Genomic DNA, 24606 nt, shown 5'->3' on the forward strand with positions numbered 1-24606 from the left:
CTTCAGCAACCCAATTCAATAACGCAATGAAACACAATGTCTTTAAATAAAACCTTTTCATGAATCAGATTTCTCATTAATTTAGTCCACAATAAGTTGTTTTTCCAATGAGTCTAATTGCAATTCTCCTAAAAGTAGTTATTTAAAATAACTTTAAAATGTAAAGATGATGAGAAAGTTGACAGAATACGTAATTACAAAAAATAACTCATTTAATGAGTTACTGAGCCTCTAAGTAGAAGTTACAATTATATTATAATAATTATATTCTCATTTTCCTATGCGTTTCCAAAAATGGAAGAACATTTTCAATTGTATAATTAAAGTCTTATTAAGCTATTCACTTTTTTCTAAATACTGTAAAAAAAATAAAAAATAATGTCTCATAGTAAAAAAAAAAAAAAGTTAATAATAGTGAATAAAACTTAATGTTATATGCAGATATCATGGAATATCCTGAGTTGGAAGGGACTCACAAGGACTGTGAAGTCCAACTCTTGGCCCTGCACAGGACAGCCCCATATGCCTGAGGGCATTGTCCAAGTGCTCCTTGAATCTGTTAGCCTTGGTGTTTTCGCCACTTCCCTGGAGAGCCTGTTCCAGTGCCAAATAATCCTTGTGTGAAGAATCTTTTCCAATATTTAACTTAAACCTGCCCTGACACAAATTCAGGCCATTCCCTTGGGTCCTGTCACTGGTCACCACAGAGAAGAGATCAGTGTCTGCCCCTCCTCTTCCCCTCACGAGGAAGTTGTAGACTGCCATGAGGTCTCCCCTCAGTCTCCACTTCTCCAGGCTGAACAGTCCAAGTGACTGTTCATAGGGCTGTTCATCAGCCACTCCTCATAGGGCTTCACCTCTCGACCCTTCACCATCTTTGTGGCCCTCCCAGATCTGAAAAAGTTTTTGATAAACTCAAAACAGCTCTTGTTTAGAGATTCTATTTTTAGGTTGTTTTGCCAAATCACTACAGCTGATTTGTCAAAAGCCTCCAGCAGAATTGTTTTCTTCTTATTTTGAGCTTCCTTTACCATAAAGAATAGTTCAGGTGTTTGCAACACCAAGAATTCCAAAAGAAATTCATGTTAAAGTGTGGAAGAGTTTCATCTCAGAAAGAATGGGAGATACTTAGATGAAGAAAGTTATTTAAACCAGTGATAAGAACCAGCTACCACAGAAATTTTTAAAATATTTCAACTATATTCAATATTAAGTATTTTAATTATATTTAATTATGATGTGTCAGTAGCTCTACATATTAAACTGTACATAATCCTAATAAAATTATGGTAACGAGCTTTAATTTATATGTAACAGCATTGTTAACCTCAGAACACTCAAAGGGATTCTAAACATCTCAATTATGCAATTTGGACAGATTTTTTTTTTCAGTGTTTCCTTGTTTTCATGATTAGTAAATTTTTCAACTTCCATTACTGAAATGGACACAAATTAGGTTAGCCATATATTGAAGTCGCACTTTCCAGACCTTCAGTGTCTTGTGTTGCAAAATAGTATAAAAAGAACAGTTTAAACACCTTAAGTTTTACTTTTGGAGGTGGAAATGTAAACCACACCTTATTACAACACTTTCTGTAACTGTTTTTTTTTCAATAGAAGAACTGTACAGGTATTGTTACATAACTTACCAAATATCTTTCTGAAGAGACACTGACTAAAATAAGATCGTCTCCAACACGCACTTTTTCTCCTTCTGATCGTTGCTTGGAAGCAGGATGTATGGTCCACCAGCATGCCTCACCTATATCAATATTAAGTAAGGAAATAAATAAGAAAGAAAAGGCCCAATCTTACAGACATTACTTTCACACCTATCTCAGTCCTAAAGTTTGTTAATCAAATGTTAATGTGTTTTCAGTAACTAGTATCACTCCTGCACCACCTTGTCAGAAACTCAGCTGGAAACAGTACACATAAGGAGACAACTAAGACCTCTGGAACAGTGATGCCAGACTAAGGAGGCAGCTCTGTGTTCTTTAGGCAACCTGGTCCAGGCTGCTTTTGCTAAAGATTCACAGTCACCTTCTTAACAGATTCTGAAAAAGACATCAAAGAATATTCTGCTGGGAATTAGGACAAAGAAATAGAGCAAACCATCACTAAGGGCAATGAAAATAACCATTTACAATACTGCTTAAACCGATATTTGATAGATCTCATAAATTCAAATTCAAATCTGTTCTTCAACTTGAACTGATTGCTAGTGTCTCTAATATTTATGAGTCAAAAATTCTGTTCCCACGACAAACCTTACTTTCTGATATGCTTCCTGAACAAAAAGCTTGCTTTTCAGAAGAGAACTCTTTGATCTTGAAATTGGTCAACTATTGCAGCTATTAGCCTTACTACTCCAAGTTAGAACAAGACTTTAAAAAACAAGCAAACTTACATCTAACTACAGTTACACCAAATCGATTGCATTGCAAGAAGCAGTATTAGTCTTTAAAAAAATAAAATAAATCCAAGTCACCAATAGTTTAAAGCTTTAATAGAATTTTTATTAAAATAATACATTTTTTTAAAAAATTTCAGTGAAAGGTTTCTACAGGAATTAAAACTTGGGAATATTCCTTTAGTTATATTCACTAATATAAATTTATATTTAAATATAAGTAGATATATTTATATCTCATAGAAAAGAAATTAAATAACTTATTAGAAAACATAAAGATACTGAATATTTAAACAAGAAAATACTGTTTGGTTTCTTTAGTTCTTAAAAAAATCTTACTTTTTATGAGATTTATCCATAGGTCTCTTCTGATTTTAGACTGAAAGTATTCTTCATTATCTAGTCTTTTTAACTAGTGTTTACCTGTTGTGTCCTCTTGCAATCCTACGTCAAATGCCAGCTTATCCATTGAAGATCGAGATGTAGAGAGGCAGCATAGATACTATCAAAAGAAAAAAGCGTACAGAACTTGTTCCACTCACTTCTGATAATCCACTAAAATATAAAAACCTACTAACACAGGATTGACTATTCTTAGATTATCCCTACTAGTTACTTTCAAGAACGTGTATGCCTGATAACCGAATGGCACTCAAGGAGACTTGACAAAGATATATGTTCTAAAATAACCTCTCAATCTATCCAAGCTATCTTTCCACTGAGACAGGAAATAGTGAGAGTGAAAATAAAGGAATTAGTTGAATCGCATTTCAGCTCCATGAAGCCTCATCTGTAGTTAAGGAGTTTGGAACCTATATAATTCATGAAGGAACTGAAGACTAAGACTTTTGTCTAAAATACATGCAAGAAGGAATTTCCTTTTCCATTCAGCCTTCAACATATGCTCAGGTTGACAGCAAGATGCCAGCTGTTTCTTCAGTCAAAGCTTATGCAATATGGAATATTCAAGGCAAAAGGAATGAGAATTCACCAACAGACTGATGAACAGAAGATTCAGCACTGTGGGAGCCAGACTTAGTTTTAGCACTTGCCCAGATACAACCAGCTCAGTTTTGTATTTCCAAGCATCTACCCTTCACAAAGGTTTCCAGTAACCATGAGTAAAACGCCTCTTTGATGTGAATAACTCTCCAGATATCAGTAAGTGGCAGTAGGGTGGGCACTTTCAAACATAACTTTCATACAGAAAAGAAATCATTGCTGCTCACAACTCCTGTTACATACCATGCCGCTGTAGGAATGGCGCAGCAAGATTGCATGCCCGTAGAGTAGCGTTCGGTGACCACCACCTTGTGCAGACTGAAAGATAAAAAGAAATAATATAGTGGTATGTCATAATAAAATGAGGCCTTTTGAGAAAGAAAGGAAGAAAAATGAGAGAAAATTGAGTAGTTTGTACCATCACCTATTTCGTATAAAATATGTTCTAGAATCTTGAATCCTTCCTCCTTGGGCTGAAAGTAGGCAGTTCTAGAGAAGAGCAGCTTTGATGTGTCATACTACCTTCTACACACTTATGTATTTGTTAAATCTCTCCATATTCACCTATTTTCCCTCCAAATTACTTACTTTTATATAAAGGTATGCAGAGTGAGGACATTCTGAAATATTCCTCCTATTTTACCAGAAAGTATTAATCAAGCACATTGAAGAACATCAGCCTGTAGACTCCTTGTCCTCCGTTGCTTATCAGACAGAATTCTTTATCTGCTAGGACAGGTAAGCTAACTCAGAAGTATTTGGGGGTTATGAAAAGTCAGAAATCATGCCCAAGTAATTGTTCCTCTTGAGAAACGCAGCATGAATTTCAAGTGAAAAAAAAATTAAAAGTAATAAAATTCACTTTTATCCTAAGAAACTACAACCACAATTTCCACAATTTTCAATACAGTTTCTACTAATCAATAATCAGTTTAACTACTCATGAAAGAATAAATAAATCTTGTTAAAGCATGAGCAATGCTTCAACTTCTGCTGAAGATTTACATATTCCTTAGACTGGGATGCAGATGACTGGCACTGGACAGGAGCAGAGACTGTCTGACAAGACACTGTCAAGAGCCTAAGCTCATATTTGACAGAACAACTCATGTAACATTATGCACACCACACTCATCAAGAAGTATTGATAAATACATATTTTATGAGTCTATAAATGTGACAATTCCACGAGCAGCATTATTCTTTCACATAGGATTCCTAATTTAATTTCTCAAATAAAATATTTATATCCCTTCTTTTACCACAGTAGACTGACCTTCTGTTTGATTGGAGCATCAGATTCATTACAGAATAAACTAGACACAATCATACTATCTTATGTCTCTGGCAACTACACTTCAGTGCTGAAGATCAGTTTAACTGGCTATGATGGTAACACACAATTATTTCCCCCCCCTTGTTTACTCATTGCCTTGCTTTATCTTTTATGCATTTGCATTTGTTGATCTTTGAGTTACTTGGTCAAGAAAAACATAATAGGAAAAGGTGATGAAAAAGCGAGTACTTAAAAAATAATAATTTTAGCACTTTTAAGAAACTGTCAAAAGTTTCAGACTTTTATCTTTATTGAGAAAAGAGCAGTTTGATAGACACAAGGTATATTCTGACTTTAAGCAAACTGCATAGCAGTCAAAATGCAGGGAGGAACATTCAGTAATCTCTCTGGAAGACTGAATGACATGAATTTGTACTGAGAAAGAATCAAAGTCATGGAGTTTGTCACAGACACAGTCTTGACAGTAAGATATAAAGGCTTAGCTTTGAACTACCATTAATACCACCCCATTTTCCAAAGGCACAAGGAAAGAACAAGACATTTGATAATGTCAGGCCCACTGTGCCAAAGACGAATGTCTGCTGCTCATCACACTGGGAGAAAGAGAAAAAAAATGCTGTGAACATACTGCCCTACCAGCATTTCACCAATATTTTAATCAAAATTATTCTGTGTTACTATTCATAAATTTGATATAACATAAAGATTTAGTTACCTTTTGTACAAAAGATGAGAGTAGTGTGACCAACAAAATCACAGCAATGTTAGTTTGCCCTTACTTTGGCCATACTGGTTTGTCTGTCTAGCACTTATTTTGTTAAATGCTCCCTTGTAGCTGAACAGGAAAAAGGTTGGCTCAAAACAACTTCAACCACTCCTGTGAAAAATGGCAGAGTGGTTTTAGAAAATTTTTCTAAGAGGATTAAAGCAATTCTTTTTAACCAATATTATTTTGCCCATTAAAAAATGCAAGCAAGTTTGCTGTCAGTTTCTTTGATGGAAAACAGAGTTGCAAAAAAACATTTTAAGAATTTCCCACCTAGAGGTTTCTGAGAGGAAATCATAATTAAACCATCCGTGTTGGGGGGGGGATTGAAAAGATGAGACAGAAAAATACAGAAAGGCTAGAAATCATTGATTTTCAAAATGATCCGTTCTATTTCCAGCAGAAAGCTGCACATTTTCCACATGTTAAAAAAAAAAAATAAAATAAATTTAAAAGTTAACAACTGGACTATTATGGCAAAGTTGCAAAATCCAAGATGAAATCTGCCACTGAAGTTTTACCAAGTTTCTACTAATAAAGCAATAATAAAAAAATTTCAGAAAACTCTGCAAGTAAGACTTCTTGGAAGCCACAGTGTTGACTAATTCAATCCATTATACCACAGATTTTTGCACAAATATATGAATGGCATTATAACGCAAGCAATTTACTAACAACTACATTATTTATCATGAGCCTTATTTTCTTTATGTTTTTAATTTCCAATTTTCAGAGTAATTTCTAAGTTTAACAATACATTCCTCAAATAAAACCAGCATGGACAAAAATATATTTGTGTTCAAAGAAGAACTCACCACTGAAGTTCTTCCATTCAGGAGAATCAATTATATTAACACAAAACTCTTCTTATTTTATCCCCCAAGAATCTGGGATTTAGAGTAAGACTTGAAAAGCCTTCAGAACTGGCAAACACTAAAGACAATAAATTCAGATTGAAAGCACATGGGGCAAATTCACAACACTTGTGAAAACTTCACATAAACTGCCCATCTCTAATCTAATATTTCTGCAGCTGGAATACAAGATTAATTTGGAGTCATCTAATTAATCAAAAGTCATTTCCAAGGAAAAGGCAGTTGAGGATATAACAACAAGAATTAGAGCTAAAGAAATTAGCATTCAAAATATATAAACAGCTTTCAAGGTCAATACATTGCCAAACCAGGCAATGAGACTAGATTACTAAGATCTGAGCTATTTAATTTGATGTAAAGAGTGTTATCTTGAAACAAAAATAAAGGAAAATAAATTAAATTTTCTTGTTATCTTAATAGAAAGAGAATTAAAACACCAAAAGGTACTCAAACACTACAACCTATAAACTATGTAGTAAACTGTGCAAACAATGGAAGTACCATGACATGAAATAACATATTTATAATTAGATTCAATGAAAAAATATCTATTTTACTGTGAATACCAATGCTACAGTAAGATATGTTATACTTGACTTAAAAAAACCTTTTATATCTCTGTAATTTTGTATATACTTGACTGTCATAGATACAGACATGTAATCATCTGACAGAACAAAAAATTCACACAGTAGCACCTGCACTGCTGTGCCTACGGCTGCACTGCTACACTCCTGGATTCACATGAGAAGCTGCAGGAAATTAATCAAGGTGACATCAAATAAGTGTTTTGGAACCATTTGTGCTTCTGGGAACCTCAAAATGAGACTTTTTTGAGGCTGGTGAATAGCTTTGTGGCATCCATGATTTCGAGTCAGGTAGCCATTACCTTTCTATTCTTTTCAAAAGAACAGCCTTATTTCTACTAGAGTTAAACATTTCTTAGACCAGTGAGTACTCTACTGCAAGTAAATGCTCATGTTTCTTTGCTGACTTTTCTTCACAGGTCTACACAATCTTCAAATGTGTGAGAAAAGGAAAACAGCTAAGAGCTTCAGGGAGGTACCAGAGAAAGACAATCATGCAAAAGCACGTAGTTAAGATAGTTATTTCAGCTTGTGTACAGACAAAGTTTCTGTAACATTGTCATTATTTAGAAATCCAATGCTTGAGAAAGCATGACAGCAATTGCATTTAGCACATGGCTATTCAAACAAATCTAGTCACCCACGAAAGCAATTTAAAAATACTGAATGTGTCACAAGAACACAGGAACTGATTCACACTCTAGAAAAAGTCATACGAAATAACGCAGTGACTTTTTAAAACAATGTAATGGCTTTTCCTGCTTCATTCCATTATGGGTCCGTATCAGTAGAATGGAATTACGGAAATGTGCTATAGGGAAAATGACAGCACAAAGAGTAAATTGTAGGGAAAAATAGCTTTGATGGACCTAAAAAGATAAAAATTCTAAAAAAAATCAAATGAAAAAATAAATGACAAGACATCAGTAGCAAATCCTTCAAAAATGCAATCCATATAACTTACTGTAATGGTAAATCATGACCTAATTGCAATCAGCTGCTCAGCCTCGTATTTCCTCTGCGCCCCAGATGCAGCCCTAGCACTCTAGATGGAACTTAGGACCACTCAATATTTGCTCTAAATGGGTTTCTAAAAAAATACTACACAACTACTTTCATGGCACTGAACACTTTTAATATGGGAAAGCATGTACAGAAGCTGTACGGTAAAAGAAGCAACAAGCTCCCTGTTTTTCTTCAAAAGTGTTTTCCAAGGCAAATACTGCAAGATAACATTAAAAAATTCAAATATGACTGTTATGTATTAGTATGTGACTGTAAAATTAGTGGCTGTTTCATATGTACACTGGAGTAAAACAATGTCCCTTAAATCACTGAGTACTCACACTTCATTAAAATGGAGCACACTAATGGTGGCCAACTTAAGCATAAAACAGATGCTAGAGTCAACAGCATGTTAAACAGAGGACACCTATCCATAAAAACGCTTGTAAATATAAATGCAAAGGCATTATTTTCTCCATCATGAGTATGATCTAAGTTTCATGAAGTTCAGTAGTTTATTTCTAACATTTGTACTGTTAGAAAACTACAAAATTATGAAAAAAAATTCTATTTCTAAATCTAGATTTAAAATTAAATGTATAAGCAGAAGTATGGAATTAAACACAGAATGTACTACAGTTACCTGCTATGAACCCTTTTAAATTAAAAACCATCACCACCACAAAAATAAACCAAGCAGGAAACTGCACCCACCAGTGATGGAAGCTCTCCAGAATTATATGTAAAAAAACTACATGTTTCTCCAGTGATGGAACCTTCTCCAGCTCCCTTCCCTGGGACCCACATTGCAGCTGTCAAATTTTTCATGCAGGAGAATTCATTACATTCTGAAGTTGTGGTTTTGATCCATTAGGAAGAAAAGTCAAATAGGAAATCTGAGTCTGACCACATGTATTGGCTTGAAAAAAATGAACTACCACATATTTTGAGTAAAACTACATTTAGGCCCTGGACTATGCTGTTCCCAGTCAGAAACAACCTGTGTCAAGATCAGAGATGTAAGGCTGTTGGCATCAATGCCTTTATCAAGATGCTGATGAAAGTTTTTTAACCAGCAGGCTAATATAAGTATTTAATCTCAGCTAGTTCTTTAAAAAGAAAACTGTGAATGCATAAGAAACATGTTTTGTTTATATAAAATTCTTCAGGAACTTCTTTCATTAAAGGTCTCCATTTAAGCAACCTTAAGATAGAGTGAAAACTACTGGAAGGATGTGGAATAAATGCAGATCTTGAAATCTTTTGAATTATCCCTCAGGAGAAGGCAGAATTAGCAAGGAAGTGAAAGAAATCAGGAAGAGACTAAAAGGAACTGTGAGGAATAGGAGGGAAGGATGTCCCACAGTCTAAAACCATCTCACTGTGGTTCTACACAGAAATATTTGCATGCTACAACCATTTCTGTAGAGGAGATGATACTCAGAATATTTCCATAGCAATGTAAAAACTACTCAGTTATTGCTTTAATTATTAATATGCAGTTTCTTAATCTGTTCTAGAACAATGTTGATGGAGGTCAGTATTTATCTAAAATTGGCAATTATGCAATCCTACAAGCTGCCTAGAATAGGAGACCACCACAGGTTGATGAGACCTCTTATTCCCCACAATTACACATGGTCTAAATTTTTTAACACTGAGTGCAAGTTAGATGACTAACGAGAGCTTCTTGTTGACACTAGGAAACAGCCAGCTGGAAAATATGGGAAGGTCTGTTCTCTTAATACCACCATGATCCATTACAGTCTACGAAAAGCTAAAAAAAAATTCTTGATGTGGTAGGTTGACCTTGGACACCTTGCCAAGTGTCCAAGTCACTCCCCCTTCTCAGCTGAACAGGGGAGAGAAAGTAAGATGGAAAACAACTTGTAGGTCAAGATAAGGCAGTTTGCTAAATCCAAAGTGAAAAGTCATGCATGTGCACAAGTAAAGGAAAAAAAACAAAGATTTTATTTGCTACTTCCTTGCATCAGGCAATGTCTGGCCACTTCCCAGGAAGCATGGCTACAGCACATGTAGTGGTTGCTCCAGAAGGCAAATGTAAATAATGAATGCCTCCACTTCCTCCTTTTCTTAGCTTTTATATCTGAGCTGACATCATATGGTATGGAATATCCCTTTGGTCAGTTTGGGTCAGTTGTTCTAGCTGTGTGCCCTCCAAAGATCTTGCCCACCTCCAGTCTACTGATGGAGGGGCAGAATGCTGGAGAAACAGCGTTGATGCTGTGCCAGCACTGCTCAGTGGTAGCCAAAACACCAGTGTATCACTGACACTTTTCCAGATACCAATGCAAAGCACAGCACTGTGAGGGCTGCTATGGGGAAAATGAACTCTATCTAGACTTAATACACTTCATGACAAAATACAAACTCAGATTAATTTAGCCTAAGGCAACTAAACAGCCAGTGGAGAGGAAAAGGCCCTTTTGGTAATAATTCAGCCCACCTAAAATCTGAGCATTCTGTTATGGTTACACAGGGAGCTTAGAATATCCATGGCTGTCAAGTCTGGCATTTCAGTCTTGTGAGATGAATGCCAAACAAAGAGTCCAGAAAATCCCAAGCAGTGGTGAAACCAGAGTGTGTGGAAACAGGCTGAATCACTGCAGAGCTTGTGAAGTAACCCTGGAACAGAGCTAGAAGGCTTGTGAGACAAGATTAGGCAGGCAAAACTAAACAGCTAGCACTTGGAATGCAAATGCTGGTAAATTAAATCTTCAGTAGCATCAGAGAACTCAAAAATGCTGCAAGCAGTAAAGACTACAAACAAAGCTAGAGAGTGAGCCAAGAAGTTTTACATGTTCTTCTTGCTCATAGAAGTATCCATTTTCTTTAAAAATCTTGACACAAAACAGACGGAATTCTCTTTACTAATTAACATCATCCAGGCCCAGAAGCCTTGAATTCTTCTACCAAAAAACACAAATAGCTAAAGAGACCCTTCTGCAACTACTGTGCTCTCGGGCTGCCATTTCCAGTGGTTGGCACTAAACTCACAGCATTTAGTTGCTTAGAATTTAAAGATGCAAAGTAAATCAATTTACTGACACATGGCATTGATCTAATCTTCCTTCACTCTGCTCCTATCACTTAATAGCAATATCAAAGGGTGAATTCAAACAGTCTAAAACCTCTGTGTATTTCATTGTAGCCCATGCACCATATTACAATAGAATAACAAGCAGGAAGTTGTTATTATACATGCAGGAAGACATTATACATGCTATACATATTCTAGTCTTTATAGCTAACTTTTAAACCACTACTTATTTAACTGACTTTTCACTACAAAGCAGTAAGTGCTGCAAAAACTCAGGCGTGGAGATTACTATGACTGATGACTGCTGGTACCTGCTCAATGGTTACTTTCTATTTTATGTCAAGCCAAAAATAAAACAGAAAAAAGAGTTTATCTAAACTAGAGGTTTCTTGAGGATAGCTTGAATTAAAAGCTGCATCACAATGTGTAATTATGCTTTATATAAATATCACATAAAAATGTGAATGTGAATAAATCAACTGGCAAATAAAAAACATAGGCATGTCTTATTCAGTTGAGAACACAGAAATATTTTACTATCTACATTAAAAAGATTGGAAACATCAGTAATGATGACAAATGTTTTCCAGCCCCATGCTAAATGATCCCAATTTCACTAATATTGACCTGTTGGAAGGCAGAATTAGAAACACTTCAAATATACCTCATCATTAATATTTCTGACAGTAAGTATATGTTATCACTTCCTCAGCAATGGAAAACTACACAAGAAGGAAAATCAGACACAGCAGTAAAAATAAATCAAAAATGAATAATATTGATCATCTGTTTCCAGTCTTATATTTAAAACAAACATTTATATTTATGGCTAAGGCAATAATTCCATTACAAATGCCTACTTTCAAGCACTTTCAGCGTTTTGGAAAAAAAATTGCCCAACAGAATAAAATTTATCGATCTCTCCCTTAATCTAGTGAAGATTTCTCTTCCCCCGTACTCCTCCTCCTTATCTGCATAGGACATAGAAGAAATAATAAAAATCGTCCTGGTTATTTTAGAGCTGAATAAGTGGAGGAGGGAGGCATTTTTCACAGGTTAAGGATTGTGACTAAGCTTTTTCTGTTGTTATATGATACAGGGAATGTGAATCATCCTTGTCACTTGAGAAAGAAACTCACAGATAAAGAATAAGACAGACAGCCAAGGGGGAAGAAAAGATGGATAAGCAGAGGAATCACGCTAAGAAAATTCCTCTGACATCATTAAATCCAGTCCTTAAAATAGAACTGCTTATCTAGCCCAGAATTTCTCCCTTTGGGAGCGTGACAAGGAAGCAAGACCATACCATAAAAAAGCAAACTCTTCCAGGATGAAAATCAGTAAAGAAATCATTTTAGAAGTTGAATTGGGAATAGACATTGATAATTAAACTATAAAATGGATCAGCAATACATTTTGGTGAAAACTGCAGCTAATTATTCAAATGTCAGGTATTTAAAATGCTAAATTCTTAGAGGTTCACCAAGTGCTTTGTCAAAAATAAAAGAAAAAAAAAAAAAAAGGCAGCCCTGAGAAGCAGAGCTACAGCAAATGCCTGCTGACCTGAGGCAGTGACAGCTCCATCCCAAGCGCTCCCCACCCACCCTACAGAGACACCAAACCATTACAAGAGCTTCTTGTGACAGAGCAAACTGTTTGATGTCCCTGCTTTCCAAAATGCCCAAATGTTTTACTGTGACTTCTGTTATTTACTCATTGCCTGAAGATTTTGTATTTACAGAATAATGCTACATTCTTACTGAAAGGATAAGTATGAAATGAGAAGTGGAGAAGCCAGCCAAAAGTCCTTTCTCCATAAAGGTGTTTCCCTTTAGTCCTTTATTATCTAAATAAACCATAACCCCAATCCAAACCAGAGTCACTGTGGTTTCTAAATCCAAATTTTTAAAAAATTCAGTATGTTTTATTTAGTGAAGGCAAGTTTGATGTTGATGTTAAAAATAAAGAAATAGAATGAATTAAACTGTTGGAATTCACAGGAAGTATAATACCAAATGTTTAACTTGCTTACCTTCATCATAAATTTCAGTAAATCCATGAGAAGGGGAAAAGAAAGAGAAAATGTGAAATGAATATTTGCTTTTGGGTGCTTAAAAGTGGGATTTGTTTTCCCTGAAAAAGTGAGTGGGATATACTCACTAGAAACCACATTTAAAAGGAACATTTATCATTGCAATTACCATAATTATAGCTCACGTTGGAAAGCAAAACAGCTACTCAGAACAAGGCTTCATCGTTTTTTTATGCAACAGTTTTCTCAGAATTTTCTTTACCTTTATAAATATAGCATATGAAAAACTTATTGCTTAAAGACAAAAGACGGTACAGTTAAAGCAGGAGCCATGCCTAATTGTCTTAAACAACTTGCTCTGCCGATAGTTTCTAAATACAATGCGAGTTGTAAATCCTGCATTCAAAGTGCAGTGCTGAAGAGCAACATCACTATTGTAGTAACACATCATATGTAAATGCACATTAAATAAAGACAATTTAATGTTAGCAAGACTAAAAAACTGAGAGCCACATGACTGATACCAGAAGATTACAGAAAATTTTAGGTTAATTTTCATGAAGGGTGCTCAAGAATAAAAGGAGAGTGATATGCTATAGGCAATTATTTTCTTTTCTTTGAGAGAGATCTATGGCCACCTTTTCCCCTTTTGACCTCATCAGTTCATGTTTTGATATCACAAAGCTGAAACTGAGGATTGAAATTTGTTTCTATCCCATATGAAAAGAGAGTCTAACTGGAGAGCTTCCAAGCAATGCTGGTTGCTTTCATTTCATACATGCTTTTAAAACCAAAGTATCTGTTCTCAAAGATGTACAAGATGTTCTAGCTAAAGGGAAAAAAAAAGTATCATCTAATCAATTTAAAATGTCCAAAGACTTCTCTCCTTAAAATTCTTCCAGATCTGTTCGGTTGTTATCAAAATAGCTTGGTAGTTGTCACGCTGAACTTTTGTTTGCTTTTACTGGGAGGCTCCAAAAACTAACCAGAAATCTTTACTGAGCTGTCTACAGTGGGGTGTGTATAAATTAATTAATACAGAAAAAAGTTATGTACATGATTAATTAAAATAAAACCTTTCCTATATTTGTCAATACTGACTTTCACTTGCCAACATGCTGTCAGTTTATCAAGGACATTAGATTCATCAAAGTCTCTTCCAGCTGTCATTCAACTATGAAATTTTATTCAGGGAACTATACAACCCCATATCTTTTAGTATATCAAAAGTACATTAAACAACAGTCCTGTGAAACCTTCTTGTTCTCTTCTTGACAATTTATTTAATTGCTGGATTGTAATCTCTTAACCACCTTCAAGTTAAAGTGAATATTTTATACAGCAGCTTCTTGTGCTGGATTTTTTTTATGACCAGATTCAACAATTCATTGTCATCAGTTAATGTATTAAATGAACTATAACAAATGAGAGAGAAAGAATTGTCATCTATTTGGATCTGTCATATCATATTCTTTAGAGTTACTCTGGTTCCTTAATAATTTTGAAAATAATTTACACATCAGTCTTAGAGACAGAAAGTTTCATGAACAGTCTCCCTCAAGCTAGAAAACCTGAAAGACAACACTGGGTGAGGGAAGTCTGAACACATGTCCTCCTATTGCTTCAAAACCACCAGGGAAAGAAATACTTTGAAATGTAGTTGTTGCAAAAATGTTTTCTCTACATGGCAAACACTTAAATGTGTGTTACACCCACTTATATATGGGCATATATAAGTGAAGCAAGTGCATATATATATGAAGCAAGTTGCCCTGTGAAACTTCAGGTCAAGCCTAAATTAGGTATTGTGAACTGTAAGGACCACAGCTGCCAGCCAACAGCCAGTATCCAGAGGGTTCTGGATACTCCTGTCATACCCTCCTGGAAATGTTCTCCAAGGTTTTTAGACAAAATCTCTTCTTAGTTAAAGGAGAATGCTTACTCTGAAAAACATTAACTCTCAGCTTGGGGGAAAAAAAGGAGAGAAAGAGAAGAAAAAACACAGCAGAAATTATGGACTTCACGTAGGTAACAGGCTGTCACAAAAGAAATTTCTCCAACTCGTTCTCTGCAGAAGGAAGAAATTCCTGCTCCTACACAGCTTCTCTCTGTGTCTCAGCACAACAGTGCACATGAGTTTATGGGCTAAAATTAGCAATTTAGAATCTGTATTTGAAAATTAAACAGACAGAAGAGATATAATTTGAAATTTTTAAAAGTCATTCTAACTTTCTCTCCTGGTTTTACCTGGGAGAGAGTTAATTTTCTTCCTAGAGGTTGGTGCAGTGCTGTGTTTTGAATTTAGAATTAGAATAATGATAATAACACACTGATATTCTAGTTGTTGCTAAGTAGTATTTATACTAAGTTAAGGACTTTTCAGGTTCTCATATCATCCTGCCAGTCCGTAAGCCAGAGTGCACAAGAAGCAAGGAGGAGACATAGCCAGACCAGCCAACCCAAACTGGCCAAAGGGATATTCCATACTATATGGAGTCATGCTTTGTATACAAACTGGGGAGAAAAAGGGCCTGGGGCTGCTAGTCAGGAACTAGCTGGGCATCAGTTGGTGAGTGGTGAGCAACTGCATTGTGCTTCACTTATTTTGCATATTCTAATTTTTTCTTCATAATTGTTACTATTATTTTATTTTCTGTCCTATTAAGCTTTCATTTTATCTCAACCCACAAATTTTACTTTTTTTTCCCAGTTGTCACCCTCATCCTACTTGGGGTTGGGAAGGCAATGAGCAAGTAGTGTGGTGTTTAACTGCCTGCACTTATAAAGTACCTCAATCCTTTCTGGTGCCTAAAATGGGGCACAAAGTGTTGAGATAATGACGGATCTGATTGGAGCGTGCTATAACAAATTTTTTATAAGCATTCATTATATTATTTTATTAGTCTCTGGTCACAGTGTTGATTTATTTGCTTTTAGAGGCCATAGAAACGTAGAATCATAGAACATTTTGGGTTGTTGGGGACCTTTAAAGGTCATCTAGTCCAAACCCCCGCAATGAGCAGAGACATCTTCAACTAGACCAGGTTGCTCAGAGCCACATCAAACCTGACCTTGAATGTTTCCAGGGATAGGGCATCCACCACCTCTTTGGGTAACTTGTTCCAGTGTCTCATTGCTCTCATCATAAAAAATGTCTTCCTTATACCTAATATAAGTTAACCGTCTTTCAGATTAAAACCATCACCTCCTGTCCCATCCCAACAGGCTCTGCTAAAAAGACAATCTGTCCTATAGCTGTTGTGTATGTTCTCAAAGCTGTGTTATTTAACATCTTATATGAGGTGTATCTTCCCAGCTGGTCTGATTATAATCTCTGGGGGCTGGATTAGGGTCATTATTTTGTTGTACCTTGTAATACTGCATTAGGATACGATAAAATTGAGCATCATGAGACCACTCTGGTGTTTGTAATCAGCATTGCCATCACCTTCATATTCCAGGAGCCATCTATCAGAAAGTATTAATCATTACACCTTTTACCTTTACTCCTCAGAGAGCCAATCTATGGAGGAGATAGATACCTTCCTCCATCTTCCCCTTTTCCTCCAAGCTAATTACAATAGCGTTTGAGGATTTTGGCTATCCTCAGAGTGTTAAAACCAGCATGTTCCTACTGCTGGGTCTCCTGAATGTGTTTCAGGTCTTGTTTATGGCTAAACAGCTATTTAAGAATACCACCCGTAGATCTGTCCTGAGGCTTGATAGTGATGAGTGTCAGGGTGTGTGGGATAGGACAGGCAAGTGCCTAGAACACCTCTAACATTTTGGGATTTCACCCCTGAACAAGTGCAGAATCCTGAAAAGCTCGTAAAATACTTGGTAAAGGTATGCTCTCACCTTGGCAATTCCAGACAGACACAAATCACTGCAACATGTTTGGGCCTGATTCAGGTCTGCCATGCCCTGTTCCACACTATTCATACCCTCAAGGGGAAGAGATCTCTGGATCTGATGACAAAATGACATGCACTGTGGCTACCCTAACCCTGGCCATAGGCACTGCAGCTGAACCAGTGAACCAACCCATGCCAGTATCAGTCACCTCTATACACAAAAAGAAATACTGGAAGTAGAAGTGAGGTCATTTAGTAAGGGATGAAAGAGCGTCTTCTAGGAGGGAGTAGGAGGGAAAAGCGGACAAGGCAGACCTTGTCCTTCAAAGTAGGGTCATCACAAGAACAGGAGGAGGAAGAGAGGTGGACATTGATCAGGGAGCGGAAAAAAGAAAAACTCATAAATGAGATGGTAACCAACCGAGTGAGCAGTGAGATGTGTGAAAAGATTTCAGCTGTTGTATAGGTAAGCACATTGTCATCTTGCTGCTCCAATGTTGGGAAAATGGGGACAGCAGCCTGGAATTAGAGGGTAAGGAAGCTGGGATTCCTTTCTAGGGAAGGAAGTGTTGACAAAGTGGTTGAAAGAGGGGCACAATTCCTTAGTTTCTGGAGGTGACTTCTGTCAGATGGGAAGGAAAGGCATCCCTTCAAGGAAGATGTATCACCCAGGCAAGTGGACCACCATGGTGAAAGGTATCCAGTACCTGAGGGAATTAGCCATGCTAGAGGTGGATGAATTAACTGGTCAACTCCAGTAATATGGAGAAAATGTCTCTTCCTTCCTCATCTCAGCTGTGGAAAAACTGGTCCAGCAACACAAAGATCCTACTCCCCACCAGTATGGACCAGTGTCTCAGCTATTCGGCGTAAACCTTCCTCTGCTCAAAAGAGAGGATACAGTGGGTACACATCACCCTGTAGTTTGACCTATGTGACCACAGAGAGGACATGAAGAAGTGGGCTGGAAAATCTGCCTCAGTCCTAGAGGCACAGTTATGTGAGCTGCAAGGAAACACAATCACAAAAGGTGGTTCTTCCAGGAAAATCGCTGCTCCAGTCTCCAGTCAGTAGTTCTCCAGAGTAGAAGGGCTGATTTTACTCCTGATTGAAGGGACTTCTGATTCATATTTACAAGAAGTGAGTATTCAATATCATTACTAGGACTAGAGGGGCCCTGCCTGCAGCCAGGTGGAGGAGTGGTCTTACTGGAGTGTGTGGATTCAATGATCTGGCACATCAGACCCACAGTAGTATAAGGCTCTAGCAGACACAGATGCGGAGGATATTGTAATACCATCAGTTCCCACTGGTATTTCTGGAATGACAGGGGTATCCCAATGACTGACTGTATTGGAGGTTGAATTGACCCTGACTAGGAATGAGTGGCAAAAGCACTCCTTTGCGAATGGCCCAGAGGCTCCAGGCATCTTTGGCAGACTATCTTACGAGAAGGTACATCAAAGACCCTAAAGGATATCAGTGGGCTTTCAGTATAGCTGCCTTGGAGACAGAGGAAATTAAACAGCTGTCTACCTCACCACTTCTCTCAGAGCACCCTTCTTTTATGGGGTTGCAGAAGGTTGAAGAACAACAGATGCCAATCACTACCGCAATGCTGCAGCAGCAGCAGTATCACACCAGCTGAGACGCCCTAATTTCCATCCATAAACTGATTCACTGACAGGAGAGCAAAGGAGTGATCAGTAGGATCCACCCACTCTTTAACTCAGCCCCATATGGCCAGTGTGAAATCCTAATGGATAGTGGAGACTAACAGTAGATTATCTTGGCCTGAATGAAGGCATACTGCCATGTCACTGAGTGCTGCCCTACTAAACACTGACAGAACTTCACTGTGAATCAGAGGCAAAGGTAGCCAAGTAGTAGCCACAATTAATACCACTAATGTATTTTTCTCGATCCCTTTGGCAGAAGAGTGCAGGCTGTAATTTGATCTTCTGTTCTATTACGTGTCTTTATCTCAAATCACAAATTTTACTATTTTTCACAATTCTCTCTCCCATCCCATGGGATGAGAAGAGGGAGTAAGCAGTTTTGTGCTGTTTAACCGGCCTCCTGGTTAAACCACGACTTATCCGTTGCTCTTGAAAGGTATTCCTTGCCAAACACTGACATCAAAATGCTAAAACTAACAGATGAATACAGACACTAAGTACAACAAATAATTGTTGCACACTTGGACACTAACTCAGCTAAAAGTAAAAGAAGAGATTAAATTTTGATGACATTATTTTAGTTACATACAAATCTCCTACTCCAAGTTTACATTTGAAATATGATATTCTACAAACCCTAACGAATCATAGAGATGTAGGTGATATCCAGTATGAAACACTATTAAAAACAAGCTCAGATTTAAGTGTCAGTAAGGATCAAATTTATCTGCACTATGTAGACATCAGGTAGATGTGTAGATTTACCTTACAGTCAAGGAAGAGACAGTCATTTCTAGAACACAATTCATCTGATCTATTAAGCTGACATGTTCTGTAGGATGGGACCAGCTATGCACTAGAAGTGTTTGATTCTCTGCCTTCACTATAATTAGGACTTTAAATAACTTGCTAACCCTACACTGTCTACAGCATGAACACCTAAAGCACTTCCGATATTTGAACCTAAGTACAGAACACCGCACTTGCATTAGATACGGAAATTCAATAATCCAGTGGGGGTTCTCTACTGAGTATTGAGAAGCAAGGTACTACCATAGTTGACCTTCTGATGTACTTCTGGACTACAAATAAGTGTCTCTGTTAAATCCCGTAATACTGAAATCAATGCAAATTTGATGACTAAATATCTTGAAAACACCACTTTCTCCTTCATTTCCCCAAGAAATCAGAATGTGCTGCGAGTTTTACATGCACCTGTTTCTCTAGTATCAAATTTTTTCACAAGTTATTCTGAGAGGGGGGAGGGAAGGGAGGGGAAGGGAAGGGGAAGGGGAAGGGAGGGAAGGGGAAGGGGAAGGGAAGGGAAAGGAAGGGGAAGGGGAGGGGAATTGGGCAAGGGAAGGGAAGGAAGGGGGAAGGGGAAGGGGAGGGGGAAGGGGAAGGGAAGGGGAAGGGGAAGGGGAAGGGGAAGGGGAAGGGGTCATTCTATTCATCATCCTCACTATTCTCTCTTTTTCAAAATAAAACAAATAGATGTAACCTAAAACCTACTGAAGCTTTATCTCAGGACACTGAAAATGTGTTCTTAGTGTAAACATTCACAGCTGTTCAGAGCCATATTACTTGGCTCCTTGGACAGGTTTTGGGTAGCGTACCACTTACTATTCTAATTTATCAGAATCTCACCTTAATGCTTGGCCTTTCAGGTTAGATGAAAAGATCAAAATAGTATTGCTATTTTATTGGGAATTTTTTGATAGCAAAGCTGCCAAAAATCCTTTAATTTAGAGATCATCTCCTGACTATATCTTTCATACAATTCTTGTAGCATTGCATATGCTATCTGAAATATCAGATCTTTACACTAACCTAACCAAAAAGTTTGTTTCTAATTCACAGAAATTACCATTGGTACATGGAACACAGCTTGAAATTCTCAGATCTATAATAGGGACTGAAGGAGAAATACCAAAAGAATCCTAGTATACAGTTGGAAATGCTACTATTCTATTAAAATAAGTTTCAGGTAGATTTGGACACAGATTTTTTCTAGAAAGAAAATGTTTGTATTATTTTTTTTTTTGATGACGTAAATTAGACTTGGACTGCAGTTAGAATACACTACAATATACAGGACACTAAGGATGGAATTACAGATACGGTTGAAACTATCACTGTAGGTGTGGCATTTTAGCAGCATTTCCACAATCACTGTATTTCGATATGCCTGTTCACTTTAACATCACACACTGCTATCTCCTCCCATTTCCCTTCATGACATGTGTGAGAGTAACTGAGTGCATCTATGTTAACAGTGCTTATATCACTCCCTACATTGAGCCACCTCTGCAGTCTGTGTTATATCTGAAATTTGAATGCAAATTCTTTACGTTGGGGGATAAAATATTTGTGCACAATTTGCATATTTTCCAACAGTAATATGAAAAATAAATCTATATTTAAGGAAATTAACTTAGTGTGAACAAGAAATTACAAAAAAAAAATTAAGTCCTTATATAATTCATTTGATGCTTGAAAATCATACTGATTATAAAGTACAGATGTGTAATTAATTACTTTAATAGCACTGAAGACATATTACCTGAACCATTTCTCTTAATGAAGCTTTGTTTTATGGCTAACTCCAATGTCTACAACAATCCTAGCTTGTTTCCTCTAGCCAAAATTCATTTGTTACATTCACCCAGTCCACACTATCCTCAAAGCCAGAATTTATTAACTTCTTCTCAGCTCAAAAATACTGTAATGAAAGTAATTCTTTCTAAAAGTAATTCTTTCTGAAAGTATCTAAAGTGTGCATCCTTACTCTGCAAGTTTCTTTTCTCCAAAGAAATTGAAAATTAGTTTTATTAGTGGTATAAAACTAAGCTAACACAGTAACTACTTGAGGCAAAAAGAAAAAGATTTACCTTTACCTTCAGCAGAAGAGGTTTCTCTGTCTAAAAGTTGAAGACAATCCTACATTGCCATTAGCCAGGGTAAACATGAAAATTCTTGTACCTTGCACTCTAATTTTAAGAAGCAATACATTTCATTTCCCTTCAGACTAATCTATCCTGAATACATTCATTCTTGATGGTTCTTTCTGATGCCAAATTTTCAAAATAATTCAGCAACTATATGTAGCTGATTCTGTATACCGAAGCATACCTACAAGGCTTCACACTCATACCTGCTCAGAGACAAAAGGAGAAAGCCAAGGGTTCAAGGAATATCTTAAGCCCATTTAATTTTTACTCAGCTTCAACTCCCAGCATATCCCTTAAGCAGAGCAAATATTTTAGAACAAAATAACCAGAAGAATTACAGTCATTCAACAGGAGAACACAGGAACTGGAGTCATTTCTCCTAAAAATTTTGTTAGCACACTTTACAGGCTAGAACAGCTCAGAAGTGAATGACTTTAGCTTATCCTTTGAATGGCATGAAATTACTTGCAGTAAGGTTCAGCTACATTAATTTGACATGAAGCTTTCCTCTGGTCTTGGGTTTCAAGGTTTCCACAGATACCTAGACATAACTGAACACACTTGCATTAGTCTTGTGTGTCTTATATTGGAAAATGGCTTATGAAGAAATGTATTAGAATGACCTCAGTGACCATGCAGCTGAACAACCACCAGCTTTCTACTGCATTAATTCACTGTGTACATCTGCAGTCCACCATAATACCGTTGGTAACACTCTGGAATTACAGAGGGAGTTAAAAGCTGCTTTACAGGCCAAATTGGGGTTTCATTTGAGGGAGAATTATTTTATGTGAAGTAAAGCCAGCACCCACTCCATCTCTATCAGATCAGTTGTCTGGATTACAGAGTCAGTCTGTTAGGAAAAGCCTTTAACCAGTATAACTTGGAATGAAACATTTAGCTTTGCTCTCATGGGAAAAAGTTCTTTTTAAATAATTTAAGGACTCATTTCGATGAAGCAGTCTTTCCAGAGCATAAGATTTTGATATTACTAAGTTCTGAAATAAAAAAAAAAATAAGAAAAACAACAGACAACAAAACAGCAGATCTGAAATACTACATTTTCCAAGAACTGACTATGAACAATTCAGGCAAAAACAAGTCACATCAGAGTGTCACTAATAAACTTCCAGCATATAATTTTTCATGCATTGTGAAGTATGAGGCTAGGTGCTTGTATAATACTGAACATGTTTTTAATTGTAGTTTTTTCTCTTCATAGCAAAATTATTTATAGGAATAAAACCACAGAATCTAAAGATATACAACCTAGCTTTCTCAATTGTAATTAAAAAGATGGGCAAACTGAGAAGGTAACCTGACCATCAGTATGGCTTAAAAACACTCAAAATCAATCCATATAAGAATTGATGGGTTTTATCAGTACCAGATCCACAGAATATGGATAATGCCATCACACTGCTACAATTAGCTAAAATTAATACTTAACTACAGTTATTGTTTAATAAATATTATAAATATATACCTATAGATGTCACATAACATAGATATTTGTGAGTACAGTAGCACGGGTGTTGAAAAGTCTAAGCCACCATTTAAACAATGTACTTACCTGCAGAAGTCTCAGGCAAGCTCTAATTTGAGTCACTACTTACTATAAATATGTAATAACCACAGATTAAAATTCTGTAATTTCTGGCTGAAATAAAATGAGACCAGTGCTATAGTTATATTATTGGCCATATTCCAGAAGATGTCTGAGGTTGTCACTGGTCATGTGCAGCTCAAACTAAGTATTAAGAAACCAAGGAGGCCTATTATGGTCCAAGCTTTCAGAGAGGCTTCTAACATTTTCAATGTGAACAAACAATTCTACACACATTTTTACGGCCACTAACTCATACATATGCAGATGTTACAGATTACATTGAAGAAAAACATATGTAAATATGTCCCACAGAGAGGAGTTATATCAAATGCCCAAACAAATATGCATGGTATAGACAGACACATTAGGAAAGGCCTTAACAACACATTCAACAGAGAACTGTGCTTTATTTGCAAAAATCTAGGAATTTTTTTTATTCTACATCAGCTGTTCTCCATCATTAAATGTTTTGTGTATTTGCAGTCACACACAGCATTACACATTATTTACCAGTATTAATTATCTTACTGTCATGCAGTTTAGGATTACACTGTCTATATTGGAAAAGATAGGGTGGGTTACAGAATGGAATTATAACATTAGACAGCAAGGCTCAAAACTGACAGGCAATAACCATACATTCATATTACACAATTCTATGATCAAATTAAAAGAGAAAAAGTCATTGTGGTAACATGAAATTTGGTATGACAATTCACAAACGACCAGATTCTACACGACCAAATATTCGCCTCTTTTTTTTTTTTTTTGAGCCGTGCGAGTTGAAGGGTCATGAACACACAGGGTATCAAAACAGACAGGTTAGACTCAGTGGCAACATGAAACATTTGGGATCGAGTGAATAAAAGACAGAATCACATACCCATTTTTCCACATCAACTAGCTGTAGAAAGAAAAAGCAAGAAATCAGTAAATCTCTTCCCTTAAATACAGCATATCAAAGTCTACTTTGAAGTTAACATTTCACATTTTCGGAAATGTATCTAGTATGAGTCTAAGTTACTCTTCTGGCAGTTTCTCTTTAAAATGCCAATACTTCACTTTCTGTCTTTATTTTGTGGAAAGCACTTCAAATTCTGGAAGTCCAAAATGTCCCTCCAAATATCAGATAATAGGCAGCAAAGGAAGACTGATGCTGAAGTAATTCCACAGTGTATTCAGTACCAACCAGTCAAAAATGCAGAACACAGTTACCCACAAATTGTATTGCCATTTCTTCGTGAGCAAAACTCTGTCATAAGTGAACATTATTCACTTGAAAAGGTTCCATTGCTGCTATTCAAGGTTTGCATTTTAGTGAATGCAGTAAGTATAAAAGGTAAAATTAGGGGTACCTGTCAGACCCTGACCCTACAACCTGCAACATAAGAGAATAACTTGTATAAGAACAGAGAACAGCACATCAAAACGTCATTCAATTTTCTGATGGGGAAAGAGAGAATGTTTTTGAAAGC

At 36.5% G+C, this 24606-nt stretch overlaps 1 protein-coding gene across 1 annotated transcript in view; it reads right to left on the reverse strand.

The window, feature by feature from the left end:
• Positions 1-24606, reverse strand: part of RYR2 (ryanodine receptor 2) — a 379203-nt gene that overhangs the window by 222705 nt on the left and 131892 nt on the right. Inside the window, exons 5-8 of the mRNA XM_029965125.1 lie at positions 24015-24035; positions 3659-3733; positions 2837-2915; positions 1650-1762 (exon numbers count right to left, since the gene is read on the reverse strand). Coding sequence (XP_029820985.1) covers positions 1650-1762; positions 2837-2915; positions 3659-3733; positions 24015-24035 — 288 coding nt within the window. The remainder of the gene's footprint in view (positions 1-1649; positions 1763-2836; positions 2916-3658; positions 3734-24014; positions 24036-24606) is intronic.

This window comes from Manacus vitellinus, unplaced genomic scaffold (genome assembly GCF_001715985.3).
Source record: "Manacus vitellinus isolate BGI_N305 unplaced genomic scaffold, ASM171598v3 scaffold_8_pilon, whole genome shotgun sequence".
NCBI classification, from domain to species: Eukaryota; Metazoa; Chordata; class Aves; order Passeriformes; family Pipridae; genus Manacus; species Manacus vitellinus.